Consider the following 19,719-nt stretch of genomic DNA (forward strand, 5'->3'; position numbering starts at 1 on the left):
TCTTGGTTGTTATTATTTGCATTCTATTATTCAATGTTTATAGCTTTATGGTATTTTAATCCAAACAATAATATTTAGTTTACAACTACAACGACCGACTTTCAGATAATTTTGCCAAATACACACAAAATTTCATAGCTAAGTGGACTCACACACCCTATTGGGGTAATGTGAATACATAAAAATATGTACAATATGAATTTATTTGAATGGTAATTATATTTATCGTTATTTTAATTATAAAAATGCTTTTAGAATTTTTTTTTTTTTTTTTTTGGGGGGGGGGGGGGGGGGGGTACTATTTAGCCAGTATAATTTCGTCTATTGTTCAATCGATTTTTAATAATTTAAAATTAACAATAACTAAACAAAGTAAAATTCCAATTAATTGGTTTCAGATTATTTGATTCCTAGGTAAACCAAGATTTCATGTGTTTTAAGTTAACCAAATGTAGACTAAATTATGTATAATGTACAATAAATTGATTTAAAGTTATAACGGATAATAAATAGAAATACTATTATTGTACAAAGTTAAATTCAAATGAGCAAAATATATTGACAAAGTGGCGAAGCTGTTTCTTTATTAAGTCAACGTGCGATCTCTGATTTTGCAGTAAAACCTAATTGTTGTTCCATTTCCCAACTCAACTTAGCTGCCATTCCTTTGTGATCTGGTACATATTCCTTCACACAAACAAGTTCATAAAACGACAATAATTTTCAATTTGTCCCGAATAAATCAAAATACATTCCTTATGTTCGCAATTATTTTAAACAACATAATATCTTTTTTGTCATAAAAATTTTCTTGTTTGTTTTTTTTTTTTTTTTTTTTTTGTTTTTTTTTTAGCTTTTACTTATAATAAAAGATTTTAATTTATACCTCAAGCTTCGAAATTAGTTCATGGGCAGTTGGAGTAGACACAATAATACTTCGAGCAATGGGTGTGATGAAGCCTTCATCAACAGCCTTGTCTATGAAAGATAATAACGAGTCGTAGTATCCATCCACGTTTAACAATCCTACCTGCACAGGGATTTTTTTTTTTTTTTTTTTTTATATTTGTTAATTTTTCTTAACGATGGAATTTATTTTAATTATATATGCCATAAAATCTTATTTGAAATAAATTAATAAGTTGTTGGTGGATTTTAAATAAACCAACACTTCTAATTGTTACTTTGAAATGAAGTCATGTGATATCCACATATGGTGTAGTCAACATGGACCCAATATGAAAGCAATAATGTGTTATGTCTGTAAATTGTCTTTTTGTGTAGGTTTAGTGAAATTTTATTTTAAAAGAAAAAAAGAGATCAATTCTCAATACAAAAAGGATAATGGAATCCAATCTTAATAACTAATTATAAATGAAAGTTTTGTTTGTTTTTAAAAAATATCAAAAGGTTTTAAAAGATATATTCCATAATCAAAAGTTTTTTTTTTTCTAAATTAAAAAAAGGTTATATATAGACAATTTTATGTATGCAGTATATTTAATTTGTTTAGATGTCTTGGGGTGAAATAATTGTAATAGTCGTAGAAAGTGTGATCCATGTAATTTACAAATATAACAATTTTTAAATATACTAATTACCGGTTTTTCATGGATTCCAAGTTGTGCCCATGTGATAACTTCAAGAAGTTCTTCTAGTGTTCCATAGCCACCTGCAAATAGCAATATTTTAATATTTAATTTCAATTTAATGGACTACATATTAAAAGAAAATTTATCTATAAACGAAAATTCCATGTATTACAATCTCATGTACTATGTCAGTTTCCCGTTGTCTTTTTATTAATGCAAGTTTCTACTGTTAAAAATGTTCTATAAATATTATACCAGGCAAGGCTATAAATGCGTCAGCTTGACGAGCCATTTCAGCTTTTCTTTGGTGCATATCGGACACTGGTCTTACTTCTCCGATAGTTTCTCCGGTGATCTGAAATTCTAAATAACATTTTCTGTTATTATAATTAAAAAATGATAATTAGATTTATTAAAACAATCGAATATAAATCGATTACCTCTTTGGTCATAAGGGACTTAGGTATAACCCTGTCAAAACAAATATCTTCCACGTAAATCCAATAATCTTTGATGACAAGTATTCATGCCTAAATTATAACTTTCTAACAAACTCTTGTCACTTTCGCCATTAAGTATAATTCTTTATGTTATAATACTTGCTTTTTATTTTATAATTAGATATAATTTTTTTATATGTACAAAATAGATGTTTATTTGACTTTTAAAATGAATAAGAATAAGAAAATAATATACCCAATGACGTGGCGACCACCATCGTAAACAGCTTGAGAGATGAGACCCATCAACCCGATGCTTCCTCCTCCGTAGACCAAGTCTATGTTCCTTTCAACCTGCACTTAAATTATTTTGAATTAAATTCGTATTTTTTAGAACAATAATGGATAATAAATCATTATTTTTGGTAGTTCATTTATTCAAGTCCACTAAGCACTATCTAGCATTTCTTTTTAATAACTATAATAATAATAATAATTACAACTATACACTTTCGATTTATATTCAATATTTTAGTTCCATATCTAACAAAAGCATGCAATCCGTGGATTCAGATCAAAATTCTCCACAATAAGAAATGCAAGAAGATCATGCGTACGCAAACTGTGATATATAGTATTATAATTATTGAAACAATCATCATTTTTTAACATCTAACTTAATATAAATACTTATTTTTAATAAAAACATATTTAAAAAAAATATGTCTCATCATTAGGGTGTTAATTTTTGGAGTCGTTTGTATGAAATAGATTTTGATCAATAATTCAATACTATAAGTTTCTCTGTAACTATGTTAATTAAACTCTAATAAACATCATTCAAAAAATATTACAATATTCATGAACAAATAAAATTTCACTTGATGGCTACCGTCAATTCAAGAAACAAGTGAAAAGAGTAGTACCAATTGGTTGCCAAGTTGGACGGCAGCAAGGCGGTAGATGGGGTTCTTGCCGGGGCTGCTACCGCAGAAAACACAAATACGTTTAAATCTTGATGGTTTCACCACCGTTCCCCCGCCTGGTTTGTTGCTTTCCATTTTTGCAAAAACTTCACCTCTTCTTATTTTTTCCCCCAAGTTTGAATAGGAATACAAGCAGAGTTTCTTCCTTGGGGTATACTAGAAAGTGAAGGTGGGGGATGCGGGTTGCGGATGGAATGAATATATATATATATATATATATATATATATATATATATATATATATATATATATATATATATAATGTGGATGAACAATTATTGTGTGGACGTGTGAACAGTGCTATTCTATGTGAATTATTAAGAGAATAACTTGTTTAGTAGTGCGGATACGTTAAATCTTACAAAATATCGTCATTTTCATACATTCTCACTAATTCTTATTTATTTTTGTGTCAAACATCGTTTTTCACTCATTTTCATTCTGACAGAATACGACTCAATTAATATTCTGACAACATTCTGACAGAATGGGAATAATAATAAAAAGTCTATAATAACCTTATAAACGATTTAAAGAGTGAGAATGCATGTTAATTACAATAGTTATGTAAAATAGAACGTATTCATATTATCAAACAACTTATTTTCTTTGTTATTCTCACAGAATAGCATTGTCCACACGACCACACAATAGATGTCAATCCACATTTGAACCTAAGTCTCTCTCTCTCTCTCTCTCTCTCTATATATATATATATATATATATATATATATATATATATATATATATATATATATATATATATATATGAGACAGTTCATTTAAGATTAAAAAAAATAGTAGAGACTATTTCTAATTTGTCGCTCTAACGCTCCAACGTACCTACAACAGCAGGGTATGCCTAATCATAAATGATTATATGGCAGAGATGTATAATCATATATGAGTATACATGTTTATACGTATATGTCTAATCATAAATGATTATACATATATGTTTGTTTACAGACTGACTAATCATAAATAATTATGACAGTTGGTGGCAAAAGATGTGGTGGTGACAGAGGTGGCGGTGGTATAAGTGACGAAGGTGATAGTGGTGGGGCCAGCTCGGGTCAGAGGTGGTGGTAGTGGTGGTGGCGGTGGCGGTTGTGGTGGTGGGGATGGTGGCAGAGGAGAAAGGAACGGGCGGCGCTATATAATCATTTATGATTATAACAGGCCTGTCGCGCAGGTACACCAGAAGGTTAGAGCGACAGATGTGAAATATATGGTTGAGGTTCAGGGTCGGTCCTGAGAATGTAAATATTCTCAAATGTCCTGGACGGGTTAGAAAAAAATGGCCCCTATCGATATTATAAGGTTTTATTTTTAAATAAAAGTTTACATAATGTATAATTAAAAAATTGGACTCTATGCAGCTGCCCTCTTTGCCCCTCTTAAAGCCCCCATGTTGAAGTTGAATCTCAATATCTCTTTTTATTTTTAATCTTAACGGAACTTACCTATATATATATATATATATATATATATATATATATATATATATATATATATATATATATATATATATAAGACTATCATATTTTGTGAGACATGAGGACGCAATCATAGCCATTCATTTTGTGATAAATGGGGATACGATCATGGCCACTCATCTTGGAGATAATCTATATATATATATATATATATATATATATATATATATATATATATATATATATATATATATATATATATATATATATATATATATATATAATGCAAAATAAAAGGAAAAATCGAAAAATTATTTTTTTAAATAATACTTTCGTTATTTAATTTATCCAAAAAAAATAATAATAAATAATAAATAATAAAAAAATAATAATAATAATTATCGTTTTTTTTTCCGAAATATATGTGAAATATTCTAATAGAATATTACACTTAAATAATCAAATCGAATTTTTAGAATGTTAGTATATTCTAATATTCTACTAAAACTGATAGACATGTTAAATCTTCTAATATTCTACTAGAATTGTTAGATTTTTTAGAATATTCTAATATTCTATTAGAATTTTTTGAATATTTATAGTTTAATAATCTACTAGAATATTCGAACATTCTAAAAATTCGATTTGAATATTTGCAGTATAATATTCTATTGGAATATTTAATGTATATTTTGAAAAAAATGATAATTTTTTTGTTATTTTTTATGGATAATATAAATGACGAAAATAAACCGAAATCGGTGAGTCATGCGAGCCACGTGTCCGAGCCGAAGACCCAGCCGATGACGCGTCGCCTTCTGATTCGTCCGAGCAGCGGTCCAATACGCGTCCGACGCGACTCGCTTCTGACTCAGCATCCTCGCTTCGCAGGTCCAATCCGAGGGCGCCCCGTGTCCGACGCGTGTCTTCCTCCCGATCCGAGTACGTGGTATTCGCTGCTGCTGCCACCTGCCTCGCTGACTCGCCCTTCTGATCAACCGACTTCGGACCTCGCAGCCTATAAATAGAAGGCATGCGAGCCTTCCCGGGTAATTTTGGGAAATTGCCCATTTTTACCCCTTTTTCAATATTTGGTTATTTTGACCTCCCCCGATGCCCCGAGATCATTTCCAACGCCCGGAACACGTCCCGAAATGCCCGAGAAGCCCGGGAAATTTATTTTTTCGGTTTTGAAGCCCGACCCTCGCAGAGCCCGGTTTCTCAATAAAACTCCCGGTTTTATTAGAAACAATCGTTTTAGGCAACAAAGTGCTGCCCGGTTATCGTTAAATCATGTGAGTGTATAGTAACTTTCACCTTACACATATATATGAAGTATTTTCTTTAAAATACGTGTTATGTGTAAATATATTAATTTTTTAATTAAGGTGACTGTTGAATAGATGTTTTATAAAAGTTTTAAACTGTTTATGTATTTTTATCTACGAATATGTTGGGTAAAACATGGGTAGATAAATTAGATGATGTGTGATGAAATAAAAGTGATGAGAGATATCGATATTTAAGATGATCTAGTCATCTAACAGAGTATCGACAACGACCATAGACTATTTTAGATAGTCCTGTGGAACGTTAGCAGACTTGTAATCGGTAGATATGTTTGAACTATATGTTCATAAGGTGTTCTCGAACTATATGTTCATTAGGTGTTTTTGAACTATGTGTTCATCCGTTAGTTCTTCTTTTTGACACTATTACGTGTCAGGGTATGGGAGCGTACGGGAGTACTTTATCAGTATTTTCCCTATACTTTTATTTTGAAGAGGTTTGGAGTCTTTGTTTCTTTTATGAAGTGGTCGGACGAGCTTCATGAGTCAGTGATATAGATCATGAGTTAAATAGTGGGTGTGTGATGAAAGGTGAGTTGGATAGATGAGATGATCGGTGATATAGATCATGAGTTGAGAGTGAGTGGTGAAATATGAGAAAAGCCATACCCAAACGTTGGCGTGAGTGGTGCAATATGAGAAAAGCCCTTACCCAAACGTTGGCCCCCGTCATTCCGCAGAGTAGGGATGACAACCATGGATTATTCTAGACGGTCTGTGGAACACTAGCAGACTTGCAACCTGTAGGTGTTAATGAACTTGAGTGTTCATTCGCTGTACTCTATCCCCTTCATGGTTGCCTTTAGGGCATGTATGGCTGAGGAAACCCCTTAGTATGTTCATCAGCTGCACTCTAAGAACCCATTGACATGTATTGCGGGGGGGACTCCCGTGGGAAATACCGTCGATGAATAAGAGCTATGGGCTTAGCACATAGCGACGATGTGACTTCGTGCCTATTTGACAGAAATTGCTGAAGGAAAGCAATGTTGTCACCCTGATGTTTGTCTTATCTAACATATATTGCAGAGGGAAGCAATGTTGTCACTTTATAGGTTGTATTATGTTAGGATGTCTTCTTTGACATAAATTGCTGAGGAAAGTAATGCTTTCACCCCTTGTGAAAATCCTGAGGCTAGGTCCCTTGTGATAGTTGTTTTAGGGACGTAAAGTGAGGATAATGGGAATGGGTAATTAGGGTTATTTTGGTTGATGAAATTAATAAATTTATTGTTGATTTAGAACTTAATAAGTTTATTATTTATTATGGGTTGAAAACCTTATATGCTCATCAGGCTTCCAAGCCTGACCCACTCAGTTTAATTGTATCACAGGTATCGATACGAAGTTGCTTTACACTGAGAGATTAAAAGAGAAGTAGATCACTAGTGTAAATGAATGTAAGTTTTGTTTATGCTTATGTTTTTGTATTGAAAATGACATCCCAATGGTTTAAGTGAATAAAATACATTTCTTCGGAAATGATTTAATAACATATTTATCATGTTTTTCTGGGAACAAATTCTGCAACACTTTTGTAACATCCGGATTCCCAGGTATATTATTTTATTATTTTATTTTGGAATTTGTTGAGGGACTCGGCGAGTTGGTGCTTAGACTCGCCGAGTAGGGTCGCGATTTCTCATCCGGATTAATGACCGGACTCGGCGAGTCCATGAGTGGACTCGGCGAGTCCACGCTGTTTAATGAAACCCTAATTTTTCCGGGTTTGGGACCTATTTAAAGGCCCTTATGGCCGTCTTTTGCGGCCATCAACCCCCAGAGAGAAACCCTAAGTGATCTAGAGTGCTTGTGAGGAAGGAGAGGCCAATCTTGAACTTTTGTGGGTATATTTGCAAGAAGGAAGTGTTCAAGGCAAGAGGAAGCTGAAGGAAGTGCGGTTTTGGTGGTTTTTAAGCTCATAGAGATTGTATTGAGGTATTATTCTCGGACCTTCTTCAGTTTTGGTGTTGATTCTTAGTGTTAGGGTTTTCTAACCCTTTTAGAGGATGATTAAGTGGAGTATTTGGCCCCTTCTCGAGTTTGTGTTCTGGATCTGGACCCAAGGGGGTCCAGAGACCTTAACCCTTGGAGCTTTATGAGTCATTGTGGGAGTCATGACCTTAGAATGTCATTTTTGGGGCTAAATCATCATTTTGGACCATTTAGATGTTATATGTGTGTCAAGGTCCGAACTTTACGTGATTATCATGCTGGGGGAGGCCAGATCTATGATTGTATGGAACAGATCTGACCTCAGAAGTTGTTTTGAGTTGTGCATGGCATGAACTCGCCGAGTGCAAAGAACAGACTTAGCGAGTAGTATGAAGGTTGCCCGTTAATCACTCAGTGAGTGGACTTGTCGAGTTGGGGGAATGACTCGGTGAGTCAGGGAGGGTCAGGAGTCCGAGTTCAAGTTGGAACTCACCGAGTTGTTCTTGAGACTCGGCGAGTTGAGTCGGGGTGGCCCCGCGATTCATGCCAGGTGGGACTCGTCGAGTCAAGGGAAGTACTCGACGTGCCAAGAGAGGATCTAAGAGAGTCAGTGGATACGTGTAGACTCGCCGAGTTGCCCAAGTGCACTCGGCGAGTCTGGTCAAAGTTTGACCGTTGACTTTTATTGACTTTTAAGGTTTGGTCAACTTTAGGGTCTTTGAGCCATGAGAGGGGTAAAATGGTCTTTTACCCTTCTGAGAGTACTAAGAGGAGGAATAGTCTAGCCTTGAGAGATGTATTGATTCAGAGTGTTTATTTCATATGATTAGGCGGAGGCTAGACCCGACTTTACAGAGTTCGAGCTTTACCGAGTTAACCGACGTGAGTCTTCTCACTATACTTTACCTAGAGTGATAACTAGAGTTATGAGACAGAGTATTGTGTATGTTTTTGCATGATGTGATTTCTATGTGTTATATGCTATGTATGTTACAGAGTTTTCAGAGTTAGGACCGGAAGGTCCACAGAGTTAGGGTCAGAGGACCCATAGAGTTAGGGCCAGAGGGCCCACAGAGTTATGGGACTGGGGGGGGGGGGGGGTCCCACAAAGACACTTTGACCAGAGTGTCAAACAGAGTTATAGCCTCGAGTGGCTAATATGTGTTATGTGTGGTATTTTGGGGAACTCACTAGGCATTTATGCTTACAGTGTTGTGTTGTGTTATGTGTCTCAGGTACCAGCGAGGATCGCGGGAAGGCGCCGGCTTAATCAGTACACACGCGGGGAGATTTTATTATGATCTTGGGATATGATGTTATGTGATACAATGGTGTTTTTATAACGATTATGAATGAAAACGTGTTTTATAAAATGTGAAAAATTGTTTTAAAAATTTGGGTGTTACAAGTTGGTATCAGAGCCTTGGTTTGAGGGATTCGGATTCATCTTCGGGCGTATCTGAACTCAAACTGAGGATTTCAGAGAAATTTTGATGACTAAAAACTTTTTAAAAGAGTAAAAAGAGTTTTGAGACAAACAGAGCAGAGCCGTGTGTACGATCAACCAGCGCCCGAACGGTGATTTCCCAAAATACCCTTGTAATTAGTGTTATGAGATATATTATGTTATGATATATGATGAGTTATGCTATGCATGCTAGAGTAGACTAGGTATTCTTATTATGTTATGATATATGATGAGTTATGCTATGCATGCTACTGAAGACACCGGAGCAGTACGCACCCTAAGTAAGAATCCATTGGGTACTAAGGAACAAGTAGGGTGGAGTTATCGAGTGCGAGTATACTCGAGCGAGTCCCTGATATTTATTATGTTGTATTTCAGAGACATCATGGTTGGGACACGCCACACACCAGAGAGCAGCGGTACTAGTGATGAGGAGATCCGTAGGATCATTCATAAGGAGGTGGCTGCGGCCATCAGGGCAGAGATACCAGAGATGTTCGGGTCTATCAAGACCACACTGATAGAGACATTTGACGAGAGATACGCTGCTCTTTCTGAGGCTGCGGTTGCTGCGGCCACTGCAGCTATAGCTGCGACTAGGCCGCAGGGTGGTGATGCGTTGCTGTTTCGTGAGTTCAGCAACACAAAACCACCGGAGTTTGATGGGACCCAGGACCCGATTGCAGCGATGAGGTGGATATCAGACATTGAGGGGTGTTTCTTTACTTGCTCATCTCCAGAGCATTTGAGAGTCCGATTCGCGTTGAACCAGCTTCGTTTGGGAGCGAAGGACTGGTGGAAGTTTGTGACGACACACTATTCGCCTACTGAGCTTGTTGCAGTGACCTGGGAGAGGTTCACTGCTATGTTCCGAGAAGAGTACGTTCCCCAGGTGGAGAGGGAGCGTTTGGCCCAGGAGTTTTTGACCCTCAAGCAGGGTACAGAGTCTGTTACAGTGATCACCAAGATGTTCCATGAGCGGGCGATGTTCTGCCCAGAGCACGTGTCCTCCGAGCAGGCACGTATGAGCCGATATCTGAGCATTTTGAGGAGGGATATACGAGAGTTCGTGGCGAACTCGACGTACCGGACATTTACCGAGCTTCAGGCGAATGCCCGGAAGAGGGAGATAGAGCTGGAGACTCAGGCTAGGGAGGAGGCGGAGTCTCAGGGGATGGATCAGCGACCGGCACAGTCTCAGCCGGCAGCCAAGCGGACCAAGCCCGCCGATTCGAGATTAGGGAGCTAGAGGGGCCGCACTTGTGGCAAGTGCGGCAAGACTCATGATGGAGTGTGCAGAGCAGGGTCTTGCTACAAATGTGGCAAGGAGGGGCATATGGCCAAGGATTGCCCCAAGGGGTTTGCAGGCTGTTTTCACTGCAACCAGACCGGACACCGGAAGGCCGAGTGTCCGCAGTTACGAGGGTCAGCTCAGGGAGCTTCTCAGGGATCTGCTCCTGCTGCTGTTCGAGCTACAGAGAGTCGGCCGGCGAAGGCTGAGGCGCCGAAGGCTCGCGGGAGAGCCTTTCAGTTGACAACGGAGGAGGTCCGCGCAGCACCCGATGTGGTAGCTGGTACATTTCTTGTGTGTTCTGTACCTGCCTTGGTGTTATTTGACTCGGGTGCGAGTCGGTCTTTTGTGTCACTAGCGTTTAGTCAGCACATCAGTACCCAGCGTGAGGCGTTGAGTCGACCTCTACGAGTTTCCATAGCTGACGAGCGAGCGGTGTATGCTACTGATGTGATTCGAGGATGTGTACTCAAGATCTTCGGTGTCGAGTTTCCGATAGATCTGGTCCCGATTGCTATGGGGGACGTATGTGTCATAGTGGGCATGGATTGGTTGAGCCGTTTCGGAGCTGTGATTGACTGTGAGCGACAGTTGATGACGATACGAGACCCCAGTGGGGGAGTACTTAAGGTGTACGGCGAGGGTTCCCGTTCTGGGTCAGCATTTTGTTCGGCCGCTAGAGCGAGACAGAGTTTACAGCAGGGCTGTAGTGGGTTTGTGGCTTATGTGGTGGATACGAGAGTAGATGCAGAGAGACCGAGGTCGATCGATGAGGTCCCGATAGTGCGCGAGTTCCCGGATGTTTTCCCCGAGGAGTTGCCGGGTGTGCCTCCCGAGAGGCAGGTAGAGTTCCGTATTGATTTGGTTCCGGGGGCAGCGCCTATCGCCAAGGCGCCCTATCGCCTTGCGCCACCAGAGATGCAGGAGTTATCCTCGCAGCTTCAGGAGCTGCTGGGGAAGGGGTTTATACGGCCGAGTAGCTCGCCGTGGGGAGCGCCGATCCTTTTTGTCAAGAAAAAGGATGGTTCACACCGGATGTGCATTGATTACCTGGAGCTGAACAAACTGACGGTCAAGAACCGTTACCCCTTACTGAGGATCGACGATTTATTCGATCAGTTGCATGGAGCGTCTTGGTTTTCCAAGATCGACTTGAGGTCTGGATATCATCAGATGAGAGTATGAGATGAGGATATCCAGAAGACAGCGTTCAGGACTCGTTACAGGCATTACGAGTTCGTGGTGATGCCTTTCGGGCTCACCAATGCACCAGCGGCGTTCATGGATCTCATGAACAGGGTATGCAGACCGATGTTGGACCGTTCGGTGATCGTGTTCATCGATGATATACTGGTGTATTCGAGATCCAGAGAGCAGCATGAGGAGCACTTGAGAGAGTTACTTGGAGTTTTGAGATCGGAGAGGTTTTATGCCAAATTCTCCAAGTGTGATTTCTGGTTACGAGAGGTCCAGTTCCTAGGGCACCTCATTAACCAGAATGGGATATTGGTCGACCCGGCCAAGATTGAAGCGGTTATGAGTTGGGAGGTGCCGAGATCCCCCACCGAGATCAGGAGTTTCTTAGGGTTGGCTGGCTATTATCGGAGATTTATCAGGGATTTCTCCAAGATCGCCGTGCCACTCACTAGGTTGACCCGGAAGGGTGTTGCTTTTTCATAGGGCCCAGAGCAGCAGGCCTCCTTCGAGACACTTCGCCAGAGACTGTGCGAAGCCCCAGTGTTAGCCCTTCCGGAGGGGATGGAGGACTTTGTGGTGTACTGTGATGCATCGATATCGGGGCTGGGAGCGGTGCTGATGCAGAGAGGGCATGTGATAGCATACGCATCGAGGCAGCTGAAGCCTCACGAGACGAGGTATCCCACCCACGATCTGGAGCTGGGGGCAGTGGTGTTCGCCCTCAAGATCTGGCGTCATTATCTGTACGGGGTTCGGTGTACTATATACACAGACCACAAGAGTTTGAAGTACTTGGTGGATCAGCCCAACCTGAATATGCGTCAGAGGAGATGGTTGGACGTGGTAAATGATTACGATTGTGAGATCCTGTACCACCCGGGCAAGGCTAACGTTGTAGCCGATGCCCTGAGTCGCAGAGCGGAGAGTGCCCCTATACGAGACGTATGTATGAGATTGACAGTGATGACTTCGGTGTTGGACACCATTCGAGGGGCCCAGGCTGAGGCCGTGAGACCGGAGAACCGGAAGAGAGAGCGAGTTGTCGGATATGTATCGGAGTTCGTTACTGATGGTCGAGGACTTATGACCTTTCAGGGTCGGATTTGGGTACCGTTTGTGGGCGGAACGCGTACCATCTTGATGGAGGAGGCGCACCGATCGAGGTTCTCGATCCATCCCGGGACCACTAAGATGTATTTGGACCTGAAGAGAGAGTATTGGTGGCCCTGTATGAAAAGGGATGTTGCATGGTTCGTTGAGAGGTGTTTGACCTGTCGCAGGGTTAAGGCCGAGCACCAGAGACCGCATGGTAAGTTGCAGCCGTTGGAGGTTCCCGAGTGGAAGTGGGAACAGATTACCATGGACTTCATCACCAAATTGCCGAGGACTGTGAGGGGCGTCGATGCAATTTGGGTGATTGTGGATAGGTTGACGAAGAGCGCTCACTTTCTTGCTATCAGTGAGAGCTCTTCCGCTGAGAGGTTGGCAGAGTTGTACGTGAGAGAGGTGGTATCACGGCATGGAGTGCCGATCTCGATCGTCTCAGATCGAGATGTACGTTTCACTTCCAGATTCTGGAAGAAGTTTCACGAGGAGTTGGGTATGAGACTGCATTTTAGCACTGCATACCACCCCCAGACAGATGGGCAGAGTGAGCGGACGATTCAGACGCTCGAGGACATGCTCCGGGCATGTGTGTTGGATTTCAGAGGGAGTTGGGACACGTATTTGCCATTGGCTGAGTTTTCCTATAACAACAGCCATCATTCGAGCATCGGTATGCCACCCTTTGAGCTGTTGTATGGGAGGAAGTGTCGGACTCCCATTTGCTGGGGCGAGGTCGGGCAACGTGTGATGGGTAGTACGGAGATTGTGCTTCAGACGACCGAGCAGATTCAGCAGGTCAGGCAGAGGTTACTGACAGCTCAGAGCCGTCAGAATAGTTATGCGGATAGACGTCGGTCAGAGCTCGAGTTCCAGGTCCGCGATTTCGTACTCCTGAAGGTATCTCCCTGGAAGGGAGTGATCCGATTCAGGAAGAGGGGTAAGTTGGGACCTCGGTATATTGGTCCTTTCAAGGTGACTGCCAGGGTGGGCAGGGTAGCGTATCGTTTGGAGCTACCTACGGAGCTGAGCCAGATTCATGACACTTTTCACGTGTCTCAGTTGAGGAAGTGTATCGCTGATGAGTCAGCAGTGGTGCCCTTAGAGGATATTCAGGTGGATGCGAGCCTGAATTATGTGGAGAGACCGGTTGCGGTTGTGGATTGAAAGATCAAGGTTCTGAGGAACAAGGAAGTGCCCCTGGTGCAGGTCCGGTGGCAACACCGGAGAGGGTCAGAGTTGACCTGGGAGCCGGAGCGAGAGATGCGTGAGCAGCATCCAGAGTTGTTTGCAGAGTAAGACTTAGAGGGCGAAGTCTGATTTTAGTGGGGGAGAATTGTAACATCCGGATTCCCAGGTATATTATTTTATTATTTTATTTTGGAATTTGTTGAGGGACTCGGCGAGTTGGTGCTTAGACTTGCCGAGTAGTGTCGCGATTTCTCATCCGGATTAATGACCGGACTCGGCGAGTCCATGAGTGGACTCGGCGAGTCCACGCTGTTTAATGAAACCCTAATTTTTCCGGGTTTGGGACCTATTTAAAGGCCCTTATGGCCGTCTTTTGCGGCCATCAACCCCCAGAGAGAAACCCTAAGTGATCTAGAGTGCTTGTGAGGAAGGAGAGGCCAATCTTGAACTTTTGTGGGTATTTTTGCAAGAAGGAAGTGTTCAAGGCAAGAGGAAGCTGAAGGAAGTGCGGTTTTGGTGGTTTTTGAGCTCATAGAGATTGTATTGAGGTATTATTCTCGGACCTTCTTCAGTTTTGGTGTTGATTCTTAGTGTTAGGGTTTTCTAACCCTTTTAGAGGATGATTAAGTGGAGTATTTGGCCCCTTCTCGAGTTTGTGTTCTGGATTTGGACCCAAGGGGGTCCAGAGACCTTAACCCTTGGAGCTTTATGAGTCATTGTGGGAGTCATGAGCTTAGAATGTCATTTTTGGGGCTAAATCATCATTTTGGACCATTTAGATGTTATATGTGTGTCAAGGTCCGAACTTTACGTGATTATCATGCTGGGGGAGGCCAGATCTATGATTGTATGGAACAGATCTGACCTCAGAAGTTGTTTTGAGTTGTGCATGGCATGAACTCGCCGAGTGCAAAGAACAGACTGTTGCCCGTTAATCACTCAGTGAGTGGACTTGTCGAGTTGGGGGAATGACTCGGTGAGTCAGGGAGGGTCAGGAGTCCGAGTTCAAGTTGGAACTCGCCGAGTTGTTCTTGAGACTCGGCGAGTTGAGTCGGGGTGGCCCCGCGATTCATGCCAGGTGGGACTCGTCGAGTCAAGGGAAGTACTCGACGTGCCAAGAGAGGATCTAAGAGAGTCAGTGGACACGTGTAGACTCGTCGAGTTGCCCAAGTGCACTCGCCGAGTCGGGTCAAAGTTTGACCGTTGACTTTTATTGACTTTTAGGGTTTGGTCAACTTTAGGGTCTTTGAGCCATGAGAGGGGTAAAATGGTCTTTTACCCTTCTGAGAGTACTAAGAGGAGGAATAGTCTAGCCTTGAGAGATGTATTGATTCAGAGTGTTTATTTCATATGATTAGGCGGAGGCTAGACCCGACTTTACAGAGTTCGAGCTTTACCGAGTTAACCGAGGTGAGTCTTCTCACTATACTTTACCTAGAGTGGCAACTAGAGTTATGAGACAGAGTATTGTGTATGTTTTTGCATGATGTGATTTCTATGTGTTATATGCTATGTATGTTACAGAGTTTTCAGAGTTAGGACCGGAAGGTCCACAGAGTTAGGGTCAGAGGACCCATAGAGTTAGGACCAGAGGGCCCACAGAGTTATGGGACTGGGGGGGGGGGGGGGTCCCACAGAGACACTTTGACCAGAGTGTCAAACAGAGTTATAGCCTCGAGTGGCTAATATGTGTTATGTGTGGTATTTTGGGGAACTCACTAGGCATTTATGCTTACAGTGTTGTGTTATGTGTCTCAGGTACCAGCGAGGATCGCGGGAAGGCGCCGGCTTGATCAGTACACACGCGGGGAGATTTTATTATGATCTTGGGATATGATGTTATGTGATACAATGGTGTTTTTATAACGATTATGAATGAAAACGTGTTTTATAAAATGTGAAAAATTGTTTTAAAAATTTGGGTGTTACAACTTTTAATCAAATGATTACTCTGAAATTTTTTTAAAAGCATAAATTCAACCGGTCTTTTCTGGCCGTGAAATTGGGGATGTCACAGTTGGTATCAGAGCATTAGTTTAAGCGAACTAGGAATTTGTAGGATTTCTAGACTTAAACTTAGAATGCTAAGCGATGATTGTGAGTTGAGTGTGTCTATTATATTTTAGGTAGTACACCTAAATTGACACAAACAGTAGTTTATTTTAGGAAGGATGCCTAAAATGCTTTTATGTGCTAAATGTTTTGTGTTATAGCTATAATGATGCTATTATATGTTTGGATCTATGGTTTGTTGCCAACCGGATCTGGAAACCTTTTGTGTGTAGGATTCTAAGCGTATGATTACGAGATTAGAACTAACATGTAAACGTTTCGAAGTGATATGGAAATTTATACGTCGATCGTAAATAAAGATTTCCTATCTTAAGTTCTTGCCTAGTACACCGAACGTCTGCTTGGGTGTACAAAACATTATGGTGAAGACTCGTAGAGAATTGAGTAGATGGAGGAAATGAAAAGCTTATGATAGTGAATGATACCTATCAGGAGATATCGTAAGAATGGTATCTTGCCTTTAGAATATGTCTAATAAAATAACAGAACGTTTAGAGGGGTACGGTACGTCTGAAGTACACCTCCGATTGCCAGGATGATGAATGGTTGGTGTAATTCTTGAAGTTATTCCATCGTCTGGAATTTCCATCACCAACCAAGTTGAAGTAGAATTGATGATTGAAGATACACGTGGAAGAATTCCTAGTAGAGTCTAGGAAAATTTTATGATTACTTGGACACATTCGTATGTGTTAAATTGTTTTGTGATTTTAGGACTTGGGGACTGCGAGACAGTACTTGGGACGAGTATGAGTAGGTGTGAATAGTAGTAGAGATCTATACTACTGGAAGCACAAGACTCACACTTGGATCAGGGAAAGTCACAAGGTTACCAAGGAACTAGTAATTGATTCCGTCTTATTCTAGTCTGTCGTTACCATCGTTTCGGTAATGACTAAGAAGATGATTGTTATTCCGACCCTAGTGGTCATATCAAATTGAGTCCGACTACGATGAGTTTGTTACGTGGTTCAGAGAACCAAGTTCGATGTAGCAGTTGACTTAAGCCGAATTGAAGTGAAGGATGATCAAAGCGATCAATAGAAGTATCGCGTTTGTTGTTAAAGAAATTGGGTTAGGTTGTGTTCTGGCCCAAAGGGATAAAGTGACAGCGTATGCATTGAGGTAATTGAAGGAGCATGAAAAGAACTACCCCACTCATGACCTGGAGTTGGCAGTGGTAGTATTCTCCTTAAAGATAGGGAGGCACTATCCTTATGGTACTAAATGCAAACTTTTCACTGATCATAAGCGTCTTCAATATCTCTTTAATCAGAAGGAATTGAACATGAGGCAACGGTGCTGGCTAGAGTTAATCAAGGACTACGACTGTGAGATACTTTACCACCCTGGTAAAGCAAATGTTGTTGCTGATGCTCTCAGTCGAAAGGTAAACCTTGAAAAGAAACGGCCAAGAGCGTTGAGAATTGAAGTTGTCTCGACCATGGGAAAAACGTTGGTGTTTGATACAAACGGTCAATGATTGAAGGTATTCAAAGATAGGATTTGGGTACCTAAGATGGGAGGAGTAAGAGGTCTTCTGATGGAAAAAGCTCACAAAACCATGTACTCGATTCATCCCGGCAGTGCGAAAATGTATATGGATCTAAAACCCTATTACTGGTGGCCGACGATGAAGCTTGATGTTGCTAAGTATGTGGCCGAGTGTGTAACATGTGCTAGGGATAAGGCACAACATCAGAAACCGTATGGGAGTTTAGAACATTTACCTGTACCCATGGGTAAACAGGAAGGTATCATTATGGATTTTGTGACTAAACTGCCCAGAACAAGGAACGGTCACGACATGATTTGGGTATTCGTTGATCGCTTCACTAAGAGTGCGCATTTCATAACAGCCAACGAGAAATGGTCTATGGATAAACTGGCGAATTCTGACGTGAAGGAAAGTGTGAGGCTTCACGGTGTTTCGTTAACGATTGTATCCGATCGTGACAGCCATTTTACCTCAAGGTTTTGGAGGAGTCTATAAGCGGAATTGGGTACCAAGTTGTGTTTGAATACAGCTTACCATCCACGAACCGATGGTCAGACCGAACGAACAATTCAAACATTGGAGGATATGCTGAGAGCACGTACCTTGGAATTCCAAGGTAACTGGGATGAACAATTACCTCTAATAGTATTCTCCTATAATGATAGTTTCCACTCGAACATCTAGATGGCACCTTATCACGCTTTGTATGGAGAAAAGTGTCGAACGCCATCATGTTGACTGGAAGCTGGGGAAAAGCAGTTTATGGGACTTGAAATAGTCCATCAGACTGCTGAAAAGTTGAAAGTGATTAGGGAAAAGATGTTAGCCGCTCAAGAGAGCTATGCTGACAATAAAAGACAACCGATATCATTCGAAGTTGGAGATTCGGTTTTACTTAAAGTCTCGCCGTGAAAGAGACTTATAAGGTTTGGTAGAAGGGAAAAATTGAGTCCAAGGTTTATTGGACCATTTAAAGTTCTTCAGAGGATCGGGAATCAAGCTTACAAGCTAGAACTACCGGAAGAACTGGAGGATATTCATAATACCTTTCATGTGTGTTATTTGAGAAAGTTCACGGGAGATGTGCCCGACATAATTCCCATTTCTGAATTAAGGTTGGATGAAAACAATAGGTTGATTGAAGAACCTGAGGCAATCGTTGACCGTAAGACTAAGAAGTTGTGATACAAAGTGGTCGATTTAGTGCTTGTGCATTGGAAACATACGAATGGGCCAAATCTCACCTGAGAAACGGAGAGTGACATGATGAGTCGCTACCCGTATTTGTTTGCTGATGTGTGATTCCGGGGACGGAATCATTCTAAGGGGGAGAGAATTGTAACGCCCGCGTTTCTAGGCTAGGCATTAATATTGACATAATAGTCTAGGTTAACCTTTGTAACTCATTTAGAAGAAATGAAAAGGAATTATGTGAATATTATGTGTTTTTTGCTTAATTATTAGGGTTTAATTAATTAAGAATAAAAATGAGCATCAAAAATAAATATTAGATAAAGCCGATATCTATTAAGAAACTTGTAGTGGGCGTGACAAGGATTACGGATATATAAAGAATGCCGAAATCCGAGTTATAACGAAGAAGTTATGACCTGTCGAAGTTTCGCGACAAAACCGGCACGGTGCCGAATGTCGTAAAAAGTGAGTTTTTGATAAACTACTTTTTAGCCTTAGTAATCTAAACGAAACTCGTAGTGTTCGTTAAACCGAGACTAGGTATAAAAAGAACGCTCAAATCTGACTTCGTATGAGGAAGTTATATTTTTCGAAGTTTCAGCTTAGCAGTAGACAGCTAAAAACTCGAATTTTAGATCGAGTGATTTTTAACCGACACGACCTAAATGAGAATCGAAGGTCTCGTCAATAGCAGTACAACGGTAAAAAGTCTGACGAAAACGGACGTCGGATGAAGAAGTTATGAATTTTTAACGGATTTCCTGTCCCGGTCTGTTAAAAATAATAATATAAAAATTAAAGTCAAAATTAGCCGATGAAGATTAAACGAAAGTTGTAGAGCGTAATTTTACCTACGCGTGCATATAAATAACGTCAAAAACGGAGCTCGTATGCGAAAGTTATGAATTTTAGAAGATTTTGGCACAAAATTCGAGAAATTTCGCATGGATGAGCTTCACCCG

At 40.8% G+C, this 19,719-nt stretch overlaps 1 protein-coding gene across 1 annotated transcript; it reads right to left on the reverse strand.

Annotated features, from left to right (window-relative positions):
* Positions 1-482: 482 nt before the first annotated feature.
* On the reverse strand, positions 483-3,195 carry LOC145133575 (putative cytokinin riboside 5'-monophosphate phosphoribohydrolase LOGL10). The gene is made up of 7 exons (XM_079068504.1): positions 2,959-3,195; positions 2,289-2,386; positions 2,033-2,063; positions 1,848-1,947; positions 1,602-1,672; positions 887-1,030; positions 483-687 (listed from the first exon to the last, which is right to left on the reverse strand). Exons 1-7 carry the CDS (start codon positions 3,091-3,093, stop codon positions 592-594), a joined length of 675 nt encoding a protein of 224 aa, XP_078924630.1. The 5' UTR covers positions 3,094-3,195; the 3' UTR covers positions 483-591.
* Positions 3,196-19,719: the final 16,524 nt, after the last annotated feature.

Source organism: Lactuca virosa, chromosome 8, assembly GCF_052849685.1.
Source record: "Lactuca virosa cultivar CGN04683 chromosome 8, Lactuca_virosa_CGN04683_v6, whole genome shotgun sequence".
Classification (NCBI taxonomy): Eukaryota; Viridiplantae; Streptophyta; class Magnoliopsida; order Asterales; family Asteraceae; genus Lactuca; species Lactuca virosa.